The 19,373-nt window shown below is 41.2% G+C and overlaps 1 protein-coding gene across 1 annotated transcript; it reads right to left on the bottom strand.

Annotated features, from left to right (window-relative positions):
• Positions 1–1,124: 1,124 nt before the first annotated feature.
• Znf233 (zinc finger protein 233) lies at positions 1,125–17,919 on the bottom strand. The gene is given in 8 exon segments (XM_027945782.2): positions 1,125–1,162; positions 1,165–1,578; positions 1,581–2,735; positions 3,928–4,023; positions 4,782–4,853; positions 4,856–4,907; positions 16,380–16,441; positions 17,790–17,919. Coding segments are annotated over 8 exon segments (2,019 nt in total).
• Between the last annotated feature and the right edge of the window lie 1,454 nt (positions 17,920–19,373).

The following is a 19,373-nucleotide window of genomic DNA, read 5'->3' on the forward strand; positions in this document are numbered from 1 at the left end:
GCCACAGTTCAGCCTCAGCTATCCCCCTTCGTCCACCATCGTCACGATACAGGATGCGAGGCAGGGCACTGCACTTGAGTGATCCTTGACGTGGACCTCAAGGAGAGCATGTCCTATTGCATGCGGGTTAGACGCGTCCACGCCCCGCCCCACGAAAAAAGGCGTCGGCTGATATGGCCTCGGATCTGGGGAAGGGCCCTCCTTAGGACTGAGCCATACTATGCAGCCACTTCTGCACAGTGGGATAGGACCTCTACTCTCGCCTGTATTGTTTTAATAAAACAGAAAGGGGGAACTGTGGTGAGCCGCTTCTGCCGTTTCTGCAGACTATGGTCGCCATTACGAGATGGCGCTGGCTCCGCTGTGGTCTGTGACAAACAACTCCTTATCTGAGAGAGTTGGCACATGATTTTTCACCACCCTGTGAGAAAGTTCCACGCGGCAGCTTTGCATTGGGGCTTGGGATGCTTTATTAAGGCTGGGAGGGCATCCGAGAAGAGAAGAAGAAGAAAGAATAATAAATATCAAGGGACCTGAATAAACTACTGAGAGAAGATTTCGGAGTTGCGTCTTCCTTGCGGGCAAGGGGTCGCGACAGAGTTCAAATAAACTTTTCTTCTCTAATTTGTTCTGGTGGGGCATTATGGTCACAGCACTAAAAAGCTGACTAACACACCTCTCAAGGTAAACAACTCTAGGACACCGGCTATTCATTGGGCAATGGTTCAAGGTCATGGTCACAGTGTAGTACACATGAACTCACCTTCTAGTGGATGTGGATCTGTTAGTTTCGTCATTTTACTCCTGTTAAAGCCTTGGGCTGACTTTTAATTTTTAAGGTCTCTATTGCCTATGAAGGCTCTGGGAGGAACCTCTCTGGTTCCATCCTTCCAAGGTTTCTCTGCTGTGTGTTCCCTTGAAAACTGACATTTTAGTCTCTGCCTCAGACACTGTATTCATGCAAAAAAAAAACAGATTTTCTCCAATGAAATTTGTAAGACTGTAAAAAATAATTTACTCATGAATTCTTAAAACACATTTAAAAAATACTTTTGCCACAAGGATTTTCTGAGGAAAATGAGAGGTCTAAGTCCTGAAGAACACCTTTCCTGGACTCATCATGTTTACTGCCATTGTGGACTTTCTGATGAATCTGAAGACATGAATTCTTACTAGAGCCCTTCCCACACACAAAGCATCTGTGTGGTTTCTCTCCAGTATGGACTCTCCGATGGGCCTGCAGATGTGAGATCTGGCTGAAGCTCTTCCCACACAGGGTGCATTTATAGGGCTTCTCCCCTGTGTGGATCCTCTGGTGAACTTGGAGATATGAATTCCAGATGAAGCCCTTCCCACACTCCTCACATCTGTAGGGCTTCTCCCCTGTGTGCACTCTCTGATGGGCTTGAAGATGTGAGCTCCAATTGAAGCCCTTCCCACACACCTCACACGTGTAGGGCTTCTCTCCAGTGTGGACTCGCTGGCGGTCTTGGAGGTGTGAACTCTGACTGAAGCCCTTCCCACATGTCTCACACCTGTATGGCTTCTCTCCCGTGTGAACTCTCTGATGGGCCTGAAGTGAGAGATCTGGCTGAAGTCCTTACCGCAGGTGTCACATTTGTAAGGCCTCTCTCCCGTGTGGACTCTCTGATGGGCTTGAAGGTGAGAATTACGGCTGAGGTTCTTGTCACACACATCACATCTGTAGGGTTTCTCTCCAGTGTGGATTTTCTGATGAACTTGAAGGTTTGAGGCCTTACTGAAGCCCTTATGGCATACCCCACACGTATATGGCTTCCCTCCAGTGTGGACTCTCGGATGGAGACCAGGAGCCTGGTTATATCCCCTCTCACATGCCTCCCAACTGCATGTTTTGTCTCTAGGGAGGACTCTCTCACAGGTGTCCAGCTTCTCTCCTGGCTGAGTAAGCTCATGACTTGGAAGAGAGGAGTTCTCATTGAGGCTCTGAGCCCACACCTGACACCTGGAGGGCTCCTCTCCTGGGTGGACACTCTGATGAGTCTGTAAGCAGGAGCTCAGACCAAAGCTCTCACCATTTTCATTCCTGCAGTGTCTTCCACCCAGGTGAGTGCTCGGATGCAAGGTCAGCAACGAGCTATGATGCATGGTCCTCCCACACTCAGTACACGCAAGGGGTTTCTCTCCCAAGGGCAACTGCTGGGGAAGGTCAAGGTCAGAGGCAACACTGAAGCCTTTCCCATCCTCATGGGAGGTTTGCTCTTGTGAGGGTCTTACCCTACGCTGGGGTGATTTCTTCATGAATTCTTTTCTGCCATCATTGGGGCTATAAGCTTCCTCTCTTTTGTGTGCTTCCTGGTCATCACAGTCACATTTACACAGTTTATTTTTTATGTCAGTTTGCTGGAATCTTCTCTGGTAATTCTGGGATTCTTCCACATTCATTTTTCTCCAGAAATCCCAGGTGGTCCTAATTGGAAACTCTTGCCTTTTGACACTATTGGAACTCTCCCTGTGAAGCGTCACTACACAGATCTCATCTCCAGGAACTGGAACAGAGGCTCCTGTCCACACCTGGGCATCACCTTTTTTTGGCAACTCAGAACTCTTGCCTTGAAGACTTAGGATGAAGTCCTGGTTTCTGGTTAATTTACTTGTCAATTGTTCCCATATTTGCCAGCACATAAGGTCTTCATGTAAAAGGTATCTTAACCCTACTTCTTGGAGAGTCTCTGTCTCATTTTGACCCCTGCATCCTGGAAGGATAAAGAGATTTGGAGATGAAAATGAGGATGAATGAGTGTTTGTTCAGAGATTAAAAAAAAAAAAACATTTCACAAGCTGACCACACTGGGAGACCTATTCCCCCACTGGACAAGTGAATGTGACTTTATCCTTGCTCTTTTCATGACTATGGAAATACCAACGTGATCCCATTACCTCCTTAACCATAAGAATAATAACTTAAAAATCCTGTCCTTGGCTGGGGATGCAGTTTGGTAGCAGACTGTTTGTCTAGCAAACCTGAAGCCCTGGGTTTGTTTCTCAGCACCAAACAACAATAAATACAAACTTCCCCCCAACGCAAACATAAACAAAAACCCTGTCCTCTTTTCTGCAGCAGGTGTGTAGGATGGGCAGCATCATGGTTACACTGACAACCTACACATCACATGTGGCAAGTGGGCCCAAGGTGACAAGAGGACCTGAATCTTCTCATGTTCACAGGCAGATTACCTCCTGTTGCCAAAAGTTCCCAAGGAGAGAAAGAGAGGATGTCCTCCATAGAAGTGAAAAGAATTTATCTGCAAAGGGAAATATCTCCTCTGTACTGTCAATAAGTCCGTGAGATGGTGCATTTATTTCCTTCACTTAGCTATTAAACCTACATCTTAAACAAGCTTGATTTGAGAGAATTCCCCTTCATTTTGATGATTCCTGCTATGTGAACTTAACTGGTGAACATTACTTGGGTAAAGCCAGTAGAAAACTGATTCCTAGGGCTGACACAACTATGGCAATAAAGTATTGCCACTTAATTTGGCTAACTTTTGTAGTAAACCTGAATATCCAACATTATCTTCTGGGTTTCACAGGTATGTGTCTGCATATACCTCAGGATAGACACTTGGCAAATCTAAGAAACAGCACCTTCATGCTGCTAGAAGGGACTGAGGAAAGGACAGATTAATGGAGTAAGTGAGTGAGTGGCCAGTCACGCAGGACACAGAAGGCCCTTGACGGATTTTGGATTTAATTGAGTGAGACTTAAGTCATGGGAAGGCCTGGAGCACAGGAATGACCCAACTGCCTGACAGATCTGGCTGTGTGATGGCTGCTGCAGAGATGGAGATGATGCCAAAGGGTGGGCTGGGGTAGTCTCCATGGATGGGTGAGAAGGGAAGACCTGGGCTGCCCCTGGAAGCCTCAGAGCTGTGTGGCTCTCACCTGAACTCCCATCTTCTTTGGTTTCTGCCTCCATCATCCAAAGCTTCTCCTCTCTTCCCAATGGCAACATCATACCCAGTTTGAAGGGTTTATAGCCTGTGAAAAAGAAAGGGCAGGGCTGGGATGGGGCTCAGTGGTTGTCTAGCAAGTATGAGGCCCTGGGTTCCATCCCCAGCACTGCAAAAACTAAAATGAGAAATACCATTCATAAAAGTGAATGTATTAAATGCAAAAAATTTAATTCCAAGATTACAATCCTCATGCACTTTAAGTAGCAATTATTTTTCAAAATTCTATTGTGCCCTATTATTAAAAAGATTTTTACAATCCAGTATAGACATGTGTAAATCACTAAATCAAGTGACCAGTGGATCTGATGCTAACCAACACCCACTTTTATTACCTCTCCTTTCCTATTTCATTCACTATTCTTGAGTACTATATGTGATTCCTAACAAGTTGTATTTCTACTCCACTGCATTTAAAAAAAATGGTGTAACTCACCAATCACTTTTAAAACCCACCAAGATTCTGCAATTGAAATTTGAGAAGAGTAAAGTACAAAGTGTCCCTCAACAATTAGGGAATCCATACTCCCAAGTTCAGAGAAGCATTTCAAGAATCCCAAAGTCTTGGGACTGGGGTTTTGACTCAGCAGTAGGGCACTTGCCTCATGCATGTGGGGCAATGGGTTCAATCCTCAGCACCACATAAAAACAAATAAATAAACAATATAAAGGTATTGTGTCCATTTACAACTAAAAAATTTTGTAAAAAATCCCAAAGTCTTAAATATTTGCAAACAATGTACTCCAGAGGGTTGACTTTTCAGTTCTCAGGACACCTGTCCTCACCCACAGAGAGCAGGTTTCTGAAGTTCTCCAGCATCACTTCTTGGTACAGCTTCCTCTGGGCAGAGTCCAGTACCCCAGCTCCTCCTCATTGAAGACCACAGCCACGTCCTTGACGTTCACAGCCTCCTGCAACAGAGAACACACAAAACCCACATCCACTGGGAGAGGGGCACACTGAGCAGGTAGGAGGACAAGTGGAAAGATGTTCTCAATTTTTTTGTGTGTGATGCTGAGAATAAAACCCAGGGCCTTGTGCATGTGAGGCAAGCACTCTACCAACTGAGCTATATCCCCAGCCTAAAGATGTTCTCAATTTTGATGACTCTGACAACTTTAAATTGCTTCTTCCCCTTCTCTATCCTGAATGCTGATTCCATACACTGGTTTTCTACAAACACAGCAAAAGCATGCAACTAAAGGCAGGTGTTTTGCACACACCAATAATTCCGGCTACTCAGAAGGCTATCCCTTGAAATCTGAGGCAGGAGGATGGCAAGTTGGAGGCCAGCCTCAGCAACTTAGCAAGTCCTTGTCTCAAAAAAGTAAAAGGGCTGGGATGTGGCTCACCCCTGGGTTCAATCCCAGCATAGGGGTTTGTGGGAAGTTCTTGCAAACTAAAAAAATAACCCCTTTATATTTAATGTGGTGCCATTTGGGAGTATTCCAACAGTAAGTGCCCTAAAACTGTAACTGGTGAATCATGGGATATACATATTTTTTAATTTGACTGATACAATTTGAACACCCAAAAATATAAAATCTGAAAAGCTGCAAAACCTAAAACATTTTTAGCACTGACATGATGCCACAAGTGGAAAATTCTGCACCATGAAATTCTTTTCGTGCATAAAATTAGTTAAAATATGGTATAAAATTACCTTCAGGCTATGTGTATAAGTGTATAAGAAACAAATGAATTCTGTATGAGCACCTTGCCAGGGTAATTTTTCCTGTGAAGGAGGGGATAAGCTGCCTGAGAAAATAAAGTCTGAAGTAATTAATGAAGAAATAAAAGACAGTCAGAATTATTGTTTTAAGAGAGTGTCTGATAGGTTCTTCCAGTCCTGGTAGGAGCTGAAACAGAAGACGTAAAAAAAACTGCTCTGATTCTTTATTTAAGGGAGAACATCAAAGGCAGGGATAAGGTTTCAGGGGAGGAGTCTTGCTTCATGATGTCTTGCAGTCAACAGGTTGATTGGCATCTTGGCAGGCCACACCCATCTCAGAGAGGCTGTGTGGCTACAGCAGATCACCCCATCTCTGGTACTGTGTGGAACCTGGCAGAGCTAAATAGAAATTCACATGTATCTGGGCAGTCTTAACCAGCGGAATTGCTGCTGGAAGTTTCCAGACACCAGGGGTACCATGCCAGTTTAGTCCACACATAGACCACAGATAGCTCTCGACAATTGTGTGATTAGACTTGGGTCCCATCCCCAAGATATTTCATTATGTGAATATTACAAAATCCCCCCAAAATCTAAAATCAAAAACACTCCTGGTGCCAAGCATTTTGGATAAGGGACACACCTGTGCTGACAAACTATCTTAGAAGTGTCAGGTCAGTTTAGTCCCAGGGGTCTGACCACTTTCCCCTCCTTTCTCACACATCAACTGAACCTGTGCACTCCTGTTCTGTCACAGTCTAACAAGCACATAGGCCTTCTATGCCCTTCCTGGTACTTGGTGAAGTATTTTAAGCCAAATTTTTAAGAAAATTCACATGTTATAATAGTTAAGACAGCTGCAGAGGCTATAATCATAGAAACAATGAATAAAAGAAAAGTAGCCACTCCAAGGATCATGAGACCAAGAGCTCACTTGGTCTGTTTAACTGGCATGCACCTGTTGTAAAGCGTGAACACCAACTTCAGCCTACCACCTTTCTGAAATGTTAGCTGGCAACAGGACAAAGCCTCCTTTGAGGTGAAGGATGAATGTCCTTTTCCTCTATTATAACTAGTGATACAATTGGTTAAGTTGCATTATTTACAGACTACAAGATATTTATCATACTTTCTGTTAACACTCACATTTCCAATAAACAAAGCATAAGGAGATTAAACATATGCCTGTAGGTCATACAGGAACTTCCTTATAATTCCTGCCTACAAAATCAGGCATAGGTCTGTCAGTTGTGCAAAGATTCTGGGGCAGCAATTAGGCACCAAACATCCTTCTAGATGCCACCTTGCTGAAGGTTAGAATATTACCAATAAAACCTCCAGGTGTCATGGCATCATTGCATAATTGTCTTTGTCAATTCTGGGAGACCAGTCTAAAATATATCCACTATTTCTAGACATTTTGTTGTACTGGCAAGGCATTTGCACAATTCATCCATTTAGGAAAGGTGCCAAATTCTATTGTAGAATGATAAGGACAATAATACATTGATGGATATTCTATGTAAATAACTGACCTGTCTGGAAAAATTTCATCTCAATACTCTTTCTATTTTGAAAACTATCCAGATATATAAGTATAGTCTTAAATTCTAAGTACCAGCATGTTCTGTCTTTTCCTCAAAAGATACCCTTAGCCAGCCAGCATTCTTACCATGGGATCAACATATAGGTAGCTGACCATTATAGTCAATATCATTAAATCTAGGTGGATTTTCCAGTCCACATTGTAAAGTACATTAAGGGCGGAATGGGAATGGATTGGGGAATGGATCCACAGAAGTCTCTTCATAGATTTTTCTTACCTGGCAGCTTGTGAATCTTACATGGCTGTGAAATCTGTGGGTGGAGGTTTACCCTCCTGTGTCAGGTTTTTCAGCCATTCCCATGATGACAGGTTTAGATTCTATCCCTTGAAATCTGATTTAACTTACTGAGCCATGTTCAGCAGAAATTTATCACAAATTAAGAAAAAAATTTTGAAATATTTTCTAAGATATAGTACATACATGTAGGGTACTGTTTCCCCCCCTTTTATTATTTGTTAAAATTTAATAAAAGTTTGGCATAGTATCATAGTATCATTGGTTTTAAGTCATAGACAAATTTTAGTATAGTACAAGTATTTAATAATAAGAAAAGATTTATTATCTTTAATTGGTCATGAAACTTGACAAAAGTTACTTATTAGCTATGTTAAGGTCGACATTATTGAGTTGGAAAGGGACTATGGTAAATAGAAACAATTTTTACTAAATGTATGATTTGATTTTGACTTTAACAGAATTACAAAATGAAGTATATAATAAGTTGTATATAACAATTTGTATTTTGAATTTAGCTCTAGATTAACTTACATAATTATCTTAATTTGAAATGAGTTGAGAGACAGAGTTAACTTAAGAGAGGTAGCCTTTACTAGGAGCATGAGATATATATATATATATATATAGACATCTCTCTAGAATAGGAAGTACATGTTTAATAAGCATAGGAAAGATATTTTGTTTTTTACCACTAATTAAAAATGAAATAGAAAAATGAATAGCCCTATATTTACCAATCTATGAAAAACTGTTAGTATCATTAGTAAACCTAATGTTTATTTAAGTATGGGGAATCAGTACTTCAACAGTGGATGGGTAAAAATAAGTGAACAGTATTGTTTAGGACAGTGGTCTCATTTAGAGTTCATATAACATAGAGTTATCAATGACATCTTAAAGGACTTACGTCAAAATAATTTTTATGTATAAAGAAACAGTTGTATGGACATCTTCAATAACTTGATGAAGCAAGATTAGCTTTAATAATTATGTGGAACTTATGACATTACTTTGTGAAAAAATTACTTCCAGGTCCGTGAGGTCTTTTCGCTGCCAGCCACACCACGCAGAGGGATCCCAATTCCAACACCCATTGTGGGATGTGGGTGGTAGTTGGCTCCTGGACAGGCACTACTCATCATGTGTATTCAAGGTACATAGTGGGTCTGGTTTTCTCTCACAGGAAAATTGCACTTATATTTTTCAGAGTGTTGTGGATTGGTTTTTGAAAGTAGAGAGAAAAGTTAGTTAGTTGTTAAGCATGGGGAATTCTGTGTTTTCAGAAAGGGAGATCTATTTTGCAATTCTGATGATGATAATTAAACAAAGAGTAAAAGATATAAAAAGAGCCCAGCTCGCTCAGTTTTTAGAAATGATTAGGGACATTTGTCCATGGTTTTGTGAGGAGGAATCGCTTGATTTGTATACTTGGGAAAGGCTTGGTAGAAAATTATTTGAAGGTTGCATTTCAGCTGACCTGTCTAAAAGTATGATCAAAAATGTACAAAAAAATTGGACTGCAGGGCTGTCTTAGCGGTAGCACACTTGTCTGGCATGTGTGAGGCACTGGGTTCAATTCTCAGCACCATGTATAAATAAATAAAATAAAGATCAACAACTAAGAAAAAAATTTTTTAAAAATTTGGACTACAATAGAGATGTGTTTATATTCAGTCCAAGATTTTGGTTAGTGGTCTTCAAAAGACTTACTTGCGGGTCTTAGAGATGCAGTCAAAGCCTCAAACCTGGTAGGCAGCCTTTCCCAGCTCTGAGGATTTCTCTGTCTGCAGGTAACCTGACACATCAAAGGCAGGAAGAAAGATTAAGGGCAGAACAAAACCAGGCTGGATTTGTAACTCCTGAAACTCAGAGAGAAAGCCTCCGAGCAGAATCTAAGCCTGTTCCATTCTTAGCAGGTTAAAGTCAAGAAATCCAGCTGCTGGGGCATGAGTCTTTGCTCCAGACCAGTGCTAGGCAGGGAAATGCCCCAGGTCAAATTTCATTAGGAAGGGAGATGCAAGATGATGGGGGAGGAACCGTGCTGGGGGATTTGGAGGAGGATTCACAGTCAGAGGAGGAATCTGGGTTGGAAATAGGCCTCCAGAATTTACATTTAAGTGGTCCTGCTCCATCAATCCGGATCTCCCCTCTCTCTTCAGGAAGGTTGAGGCTTAATCTCTTCAACCTTACAAATCTTTCTCCCCTCCAACTTAGTCTCAGAACTGCAATACAAGAGGGAGAAGATATTTTAGAATTAAATTCGTTCCAATTTTTGAACAGATAAATGAGCAAAACCAACATGTACAAGTTCATGCTGCTGTTCCTTTTTAAAATGTTAAAAGAGTTGAAATTTGCTTGCTCCACATATGGAGCAAACTTAACTTTTGTTCAAAGCCTCATAGAATCCATCTGTAGTGAGGCTCTGCCACCTCATGACTGGGTCATACTAGCTAAAGTGTGTCTTTCTGGAGGTGATTATTTACTGTGGAGATCTAATTGGATAGATCTTTGCTCTAAGCAGTCAGAAACTAACAAAAAACATGGGATTGACATTATGGTAGAGATGTTGACTGGGTCAGAACAATTTACTGATTTGGAACAGCAGTTAAAGTATGATTTACAAGTTTATAATCAGATTAGGGCATGTCCCAGAAGGGCATGGAGGGAATTGCCTAATAAAGGAGGGGAAAAAAGTAGGTTTCAGTCAAATCCAACAGGGACCACAGGAGAGTTTTTGGATTTTGTGGGGCATTTGTGCCAGGCTACAAGCTGCATGGTAGGGGATACAAATGTCTCCAAGGTGTTGATTAAAAATCTAGCTTATGAAAATGTTAATAAAGTCTGTCAAGAAATAATTCAGCCACATTTTAAGAAAGGAATTGTGTCCAAGTTTATCCATCCGTCTTTGTTCCAATGTAGGTCCAAGGCATTTGCAAGGTCTAACTATTGCTACCACATTAAAGCAGGCTCTGCAAACTCTGTCAAAGAAAAGAAATTACCAAAGGCACTGTTGTAATTACCAAAGGCACTGTTTTAATTGCTGGCACTGTTTTAATTGCTGTAAAGTCAGGCACATGGCAAGGGATTGTAGATTGCCACAAAGGCAAGGAAATTCACCAGATTTTTGGCTGCCCTATTAGAGGGGCAACTACAAGGCATGGGGAGGCCACGCCCATAAATGGCCAGCCTCTGATTATGCTGTAGGGAAACTGGAAGTGGGACCACCCTGGCCCCACCAAACAGTAGAGGGCAGAGCCAAAGGCTCCAGGTCATGCTCATCAACTCTAGCCCAGCTTCCTTATGTGCAGGCCCAACATTACAATTCATCAGAGACAGTTTAAGTTCATAGGCCGGAGCTTGGAGCTCTGACCAGCCCTGGAATTCAAAATAAATCCTTAAGGGATTTATGGGTCATTGCCATAAATTGATAGGTTTAATATTGGGAAGAAGCAGCCTAACTCACAAAGGAATTCAAGTGTTACCTGGTGTTATTGATACAAATTTTAATGGGGAAATAAAGATTATGGTTCAAGCAAATTGCATCATTCAGTTTTCTCCAAGGATATAATTGCACAGATAATTTTTCTGCCTTGCTGATCCGCAGGGAAAGGCTTAGCGGATGGTCTGGGTGGAATCCCGGCTTCCAGGTCCCCGGGCCAGGCCTATTTGGCTCAATTGATCAAGCAAGAGCACCATCTATTGGATCGTAAAATCAACCAAATAATTTTAGAGGCATACGAGATACAGGAGCAGATAAATTTGTTATTTCCAGCAGAAATTTGCCCCAAAACTGTCTTTGCATACTGCCCCTGCCTGCTTAGAAAGGACTGGTCAAATCTCTTAGCCTTCTCAGAGCCCAGTCCTCCAATGGGAAGATACAGATGGCAATGCAGGACTTTTTAAAACTTATGTCCTCAATACTTTGCCAGTAAATTTATGGTGGTGAGCTATTCTATGTAACCTAGGTGTATTATTAATAACTCCTGATTCTATGGTGTCACCTCAGATGTTTAATCAAGGTTCTATTTCTCCTAAAGGATTAAAAGGGAATCAGCAAGAGGGTATTTACCTATGACTCAATTTAATTCACCCAATCAAAGTTCTTAATGAGGGAGCTGACTTCCTCCCCAGCCCGGAAAACAGCAGAAAAAAATGATCTAGCTAACAGAAAAGCCCATCGGGGTTAGTCACTGGCCCTTAACAGGGGAGAAACTTTGAATAGCCAATATTTTAGTCCAAGAACAACCTCAAGCTGGCCTTAGAGCCTACTTTTAGTTGCTGGAATACAGCAGTTTTTGTAGTTAAGAAAAAAATCTGGCAAATGGAGACTATTACAAAATCTTAGAGCAATTAATCACATTATAGAACCCATGGGAGCTTTACAGCCTGGGCTTCCTTCTCCTACAGCCATCCCCTTTGATTATCTTTCAATAGTAATAGGTTTAAGATTGTTTTTTCACTACCCCACTGCATCCAGATGATTGTCAGAGATTTGTTTTTACCATTCCGGCTATAAGTTTCAAAGAACCAGTTAAAAGACATTGCTGGAGGGCTGGGGTTGTGGCTCAGTGGTAGAACGATTGTCTAGCATGTACAATGCACTGGGTTTAATTCTCAGCATTGCGTATAAATAAGTAAATAAAATGAGTGTCCATGAACAACTAATAAAAATATATTTTTTTAAAAAAAGATATTGCTGGACAGTTTTGCCTCAAAGTATGTGTAACAGCCCAATGCTTTGTCAGAACTTTGTAGCTCAGGCTAGTGCTCCTGTAAGAAAAGAATTCCCCGATGTATATATTATCCATTACATGGATGATATTCTTTTGGATCATGCTAGTCCAGATGTAATTTTGAAAATTTTTGCTCAATTAGAAAATTCACTTACTGCAATTGGTTTATGCATAGCACCTGAAAAGGTACAAAAGACCTCTCCTTCTTAATATTTAGGTAATGTAATTGAAGGACACATAATTTGTCCACAAAATCTACAAATAAGAGTTAATGGTTTACATACTCTTAATGACTTTCAAAAGTTACTAGGATGTCTTGAGCCATCCATGGGCGGTATGTGTGAGCTATGCGCATTGTAGATAAATGAGGGCACAGGTCTGGGGTGCTCACTGATTGGGCTGTGTGATGCAAGTGCGCCTTCTCCTCTCACTCTGCCTGTGATCCCACACAGCACCTGAAATGGGTGTGGCTTGCCAAAATGTCAATTTGCTGACCACAAGATATCACAAAGCAAGACTCCACCTTTGAAACCTTATTCCCTGCCTTATTTGGTGTAGAATATTCTATTGAAATCCTTTATTGTCTTTTCCCTATAAATAAAGCAATTCAGGTGCACTTGCTCTCTTGCCTTCCAACATGGAAGAGGACCCTTAAGGTCACAGAGCAGTCCCACCCTCAATATGAAAATTACTTCTGTGTCCTGTGCTTTTTTTTGCCATTTTCTTAGTTTAATGTTGCCACCAAGCTCTTTTAAACCCAGCCCATCTCGTCATCATGGGACACTGGTGAGACTAGGTGATATCAATTGCCTGAGACCAAGTTTAAAACTAACCACTGCAGATTTGAGTCCTCTGATTGAGATCTTCAATGGGATCCTTCTCCAACTTCTCCTCATCAACTTACAGCAAAAGCAAGGATTGCCTTTTAAAAGGTTGAATCTGCTATTAAGACTGCACATCTTACCAGAATTAATCCACAGGAGCCTATATACTTGCTAGCATTTCTCACTGTTCATACTCCTACAGGAGGAATATGGCAATCATTGGGAATTATTGAATGGCTCCACCTAGATCATTCTCCTCAAAAGTCATTGACACTATTCCATGACTTTATTGCTGTTAGTTATTAAAGGAAGAACATGAGTTGTGCAGACAGTTGGGTCAGAACCCAATCACACTGGCCCCTGGGACTCAAATCCATATGTTAGAACAGTTATTAAAATGGGACTGTCTCATAACAAGCCAGTCATTTCCACAGAACATCCGCCAATACCTCACTGTCCTAACCTTTGTGCAATGGAATTTGGCACTTTTCCTAAATGGATGGATTGTGCAAATGCCTTGGGGTACAACATAAAGTTTCTAGAAATAGTGGGTACATTTTAGACTGGTCTCTTAGAATTGACAAAGACAATTATGTAAGAATCCATGAACCCTGAAGTCTTTGTTGGTAATATCCTAACCTTCAGTGAAGGCTGCTTCTAGAAGGATGTTTGGCGCTTAATTACAGCCTCAGATTTCCTGCACTATTCCTGATTTCATAGGCAGGAACTGAACGGAGGGTTCCTGCTTTGGCCTTCAAGCCTGTGTTCAATCTCCTTATGCTCTAATTATTGGAAATGCGAGAATTTAGAGAAAGGATGATGAATATCTTATATCTTGTAAAAAGTGCAATTTAACTAATTGCATTACTAGATATAACAGAGGGAAAGGAACATTGATCCTTCACCAGCCCTCTTTTGTCTTATTACCAGCCAACATTTTAGAACAATGGTATGCTGATGCTGGTGTCCAGGTTTTACAACAGATGCATGCTCAGTTAGTGAGCTCTTGGTCTCATAACCCTTGGAGTGTCTGTTTTAATTTCATTCATTGCTTCTATGGTTACAGCCTCTGTGGCTATATCTCAAAACATTCAACATGCAAATGTTCTTACAATGTGGCTCAAAATACTTCCAAAGCCCTCCATAATCGGATAATATTGATGAAAAGATTGAAACTAAATTGAATGCTCTAGAAGCCACTGTCATAAATATTGGTAATGAGCTTTCTGTTCTCAAGTTTAGGAAAGGCTTAAGTGCCATGCTGATTATAAATGTATCTGTGTTACTGCAGCCAAGTACAATACTTCCCAATGGGATTGGAAAAAGGTTAAAAATCATCTAATGAGTATTTGGCAGAGCAATAATAATAGCTAGCCTGGATCTTTTGGAGTTACATCACCATATCCAGGATATTCAAAAAAGTAAAACTGATCTTTTGGATCCTACCTCTCTAGCTGACCATATACTTCAAGAATTAAATGGCTTTAATCCTGGAAACATGCTTAAACATTCTCCATGGTATATTATTGCAATGTTATCTATGCTATTAGTTCTCTTTTGTATTGTGATGATAGGATGTTGTGCCCTCAGAACAAGAATCCAGGAACTTGAGATAATGGCTCATCATTTACTCTTCCAAAGTAAAAAGGGGGAATATGTGGGTAGCTGCCCATGAGCTGTTTAGAATTCTCTCTCAGCCTTGAGCCTCTGCCCATGAGCTGTTTAGAATTCTCTCTCAGCCTTGAGCCAAGGGGGTGTTGGTCTGCCATTGCATGCTGTGGACTGCATGATACAGGTGGCCTCCACCTTCACTCAGCGAAGAAATAAGTCTGTTTTCTCATATCTCTGGACCTGGGCATTACCCACTGGGGCTAGGTCAGCCCATCCCTGCCTTATTTGAAAAACATTTATCAAAAATTCTTTGTTAATTTCCCTATAAATAAAGGGATTTTGGGTGCACACTCTCTCTTGCTCTCTTGCCTTCCAGTGTGACAGCAGGACTCTTAAGGTTGCAGAGACATCTTACCCCCGCTTTGTGAAAAAATTACTTTTGTGTCCGTGTGGTCTTTTTACCACCAGCCCACACCATTCAGAGGGATCCTGATTCCATCACCCAAGTGGGATGTGGGTGATACACGTGACATGAAAATACAACCATTTGCACATTGACACTTTTACATGGAACAATTTAAGTTGCAAAAAGCCTTGCTCTTCAAAAGAATCATGTTTATTCTTCAAAAGGATAAACTGCTACATACTTATAATATATAATACAATTCAGGAATTAGAACAATTGATACATGCAATGACACTGTACTAAGTAAAGAACATCAGACAAAAACATGACTGTATTACACAATTCCACTAAGTATGTCAAGTTTGATAACAAGGAAATATACATGATGATGTATCAGAGCAGGGGTAGCCTCTGGGGAGTAAGGAAGTGCCTGTAATGAGACTCAAATGAAGTTTTTATTTTTAAAATTTTTTAAATTTGTCTATGGGCCTTTATTGTTATTTATTTATATGTGGTGCTGAGAATCAAACCCAGTGCCTCACACATGCTAGGTAAGTGCTCTACCACTGAGCTACAACTCTAGCCCTCGAAGGAAGTTTTGGGGGAAAGACAGATGTCTGTATCTTGTTTTGGGTGATGGTCTAATGCAATAACACAGCTGTCAAACGGGTGTATGATTGTCGCTTTCTTATGATCTGTGTGACTTTTGTAATTATATTTCATTTCAAAGAGTCCCATGTGAAATTCTTACAAATCAAAAACAAATTTATTTAGATGCATGCAGTGTATGTTTGTTGGTAGTCTCTGAAAGATTACATTAAAAATGGAAAGTTTTGGAGACAGGTACATAAAAAAATGCTGGATCATAACAAACTCAAGTGATGCTATTTTAAAAAAAATTGAAAACTACATACACTGTAACTTAATTACATAAAATTTATTTTTAAAAGCATACATATATAAAACATAGGATCTATAAAGGTATGCAAATAGTATGGAGAATAGAGATGATTTGTAACTAATATAGTAATGTGTATTTCCCCCTATTTTTTGATATCTATGAGTTTCTGCACTATTATTTGCAGAATAAAGATGATAAAACAATTAAAACTAAAAAGTAAACAAAAGCTAAATACAAAAATTTAAAGAATTGACCCCCCAGAAAAACCCAAGTAACTGGAAGGTCACAAATATATCTTCCTCCTTTGTCCTTCCCAAGGCAGAAAAAAAAGACGTTTCATCTTTGAGAAGAGAGATGTCATTTTAAGAGATGAAAATCCCAACTCCACTCACCTGAAACTTGGTCATCTTCTCCTGCTCCTTCTGGGGAAGGGCAGAGTCCTGGGAAGTCAGAACTGGGAAAGAGGAAAGAAGCCATGAGACAGGCCCCAACACATTTGCTGCTCTGTGGGAATTTCTAAATGGAGAGTAGCACATACCACTGGCCCCGCATCCTGGGGCCCTTGCACGATGAACAATCTACTCTACTCTCAGCAGCAAGCCTCCCTGGACAGTCCTTGTGGCTCTCAAGGTTTTTGCCATTCTCTCCCTGGGTGTTGTTGGAAACAAAAGATAGTGGAATGTACCAAACTCTGGAGCCAAAGGATCTGTAGTAAAATCTTGGAGCTGCTGATTTGGTCAAGATAATTACCTCCCTTTCCCCCAAACTTGTAACCTGTAAAACTGAGAAAAATAGTACTTCCCTCACGGGATTTGAGTATGAGTAGATGGAAAAGTTTACACCTGATTTTCTTGCTACTGCAGCACAGCAGCAGTGTGCATCCTAAAACTGTCCCTGAGAATGTCTCTTGTCATGTCCAATGAAGGAGTCTATCATCACACCCAGATTTCATAGACTGTGCAATGCTGTGTCCTCTGAAATTCCTTTAGTCTTTGCCTTCAGTCTGTGAGTCCCATTGGCTATGTTACTTAGTACTGTGTTGTTGTGTAGTAATATTTAATTGACATCAGTTTGTGGTTTTATAAAAGGTACAAATACTTCTCAATTTTCTTTGTGTAGTTAGGAGGGTCTCAGTGGTACAGCCTCTTCCTCCTACACTCTCTGTGATCAAGAAAAACTACAACTAGGACTGTTGATTTTTTTTCATTTTAAACAAATGTTCAGCAGTCACTTTTCAAAACTGTACAGCAGTTACTTTTTAAAAAAAGCATTCTTTTTTTAGTGTTATTTATTTATTTTTATGTGGTGCTGAGGATCAAACCCAGTTCCTCACACAAGCTAGGAAGTGCTCTACCACTGAGCCACCACACCAGCTCCAGCAGTCTCATTTAAATGAACAGTACTGTAGGAGTAATGACAGATCCTAAGTGACAGAGGTGCTTTCGGTGTTTGGGTGTTCAGTGAGCTGATCAGCAGCCTTGGCTATGCAAATCCATGACACAGGGTCTGAGTTGCTGCCAGAGGCTGGGGGAAGGTAGTAAAGCATAAGATCTGTAAGTTTTGGTTTTTTTTGGTGTGATGAAAGTATTCTGGAAACGGGTAGTGGTGATGGTTGAACATCCCGAAGACCACTAAATTTCACACTTTAAAGAAGTGGATTATATGTGTGTGAATTACAACTTGATTTTTAAAATAGGAGAAAAAAAATCTTGTCTCAGTGCCTGCCATAGTATACAAACTCTCAAGAAGGGATGTTCCCATTTAATGGATGAGGAAACTGAGGAGTGGTGCGATTACCTCACCCAGGGTGACAGAGCTGGTGAGGAGAGACTGCATCTGAACCCAGCTGACTTCATTTTCCTCTCTAATCTTTAAGTCTGAAGAGATGACTGGGGTGTCTTTCAGATCAGAAAAAGGGGAGCTGGAGGACATGGACTCTGCTGAGAGATGCTGAAGCCAGATCATCAGAATCCTAACACTGACCCCTGACTCATTAGCTCTTTGTGACTGTTTCCATCACCACATCTACAAAACGGGCATGGCGACAAAGTCAACTTCAGAAAGTTGTTAAGATGCACTCAATACAGGAGAATGGATGTTGTTCCTGGGTCTTTCTGCTTCAAGCAGCATCACACTAGTAGGCACAAAAGCAATGTGGACACTTCTCAAAAGCTTGGGGAAACTATCCCATCATAACATCCAGTTCCCTTTGTCCTGGCCCTCATTCATCTGCACCTTCCTGCTTTGCTTGGTAGCAGGGTTTTGAAGGAGACCTGACATCACACAGCAGTTATGAGAGAAAAGCAAGAGGGCCTGGCTCCATCCTGTGCTGAGAGCCACGGAGGAGTCTGTATGGCCCCTGGCATTTTGCCAACAATATTGATTGACAGGCGAGGTATTACTATCTGCTTCTGCCGCAACTTTTGAGTTCCCGCACTATTTTGGAGTTCTCGTGGGGATTTCCGGGGATTCCCCGAGAGTTCCCATTGGTCGGGGAAGTGCAGGAGGAGGGATTTCCGGGAGAGATATTTCCGGCTGGGGGTTCCTGGACAAGCAGCGTGGCGTTCGGGAGGATTCCCCGGGAGCTGTGTGAAGTGTTTTCCTGCAGTTCAAAAATAAAGTTTGTTCGTGCTTCAGTGGCTCGTGATTTGTGCCCAGCCAGACTGCGGCAATTGGCTGCCCGTGAGGGGAACAGACGGGGTAAGTGAAATTGCTTGCCCCTAAGGGAAGGCGAGAGAATGGGTGACCATTTTAAAAAACAATGTGTTCTTGTTTTGATTTGTTTTGTATTTGTTTCAAGCTGCCTATCCCTAGAATTTTCTCAGGCAGATTGGGAAAAATGGTTTGCTCAAGGTTTGAAGTTGTTCGCCCCTGAGGAAGAGATAGAAATAGACCACAAATGCACATGTCAAGAAAATAGGAAAATTGATACAACGATTTTTTGTTCTGTTTTTGTTTCATTCTGTTCCGGTTTTGTTTTGTGTTATCTTATTGGGTTGCGTTATCTTTATAACAGATTAGAAATTAGTAAAAAACAAACTGAAAGAGTGTTAAGTAAATTGTTAGAGGTTCAGACCATGGAGAAAGACATTTTAGATCAAGCAAAAGAGAAGGTCTCTCAAGCTAGTCAGACAGAGGAAGAAAATTTAAAGGAAGAAAGCTTAGAGGAGAAACAGCTATTAGGGAAAAAGCTACAACAGGAGGCTGCTACTAACACCGTTCTATCACCAGAGGGCGTAATTCAACCAACAGCTCCCCCTATGGAGATAGCTGAGTGGCCCTCAAACCCCGTAGTTGATAGATGGGATCCTGAGACAGGACCTCAAAGATTAGCATTCGCCGTACTTGAGCAGGCAGGAGGGCAGCGAATTCACTGAGCTTTAGAT

This window comes from Marmota flaviventris, chromosome 18 (genome assembly GCF_047511675.1).
Source record: "Marmota flaviventris isolate mMarFla1 chromosome 18, mMarFla1.hap1, whole genome shotgun sequence".
Classification (NCBI taxonomy): Eukaryota; Metazoa; Chordata; class Mammalia; order Rodentia; family Sciuridae; genus Marmota; species Marmota flaviventris.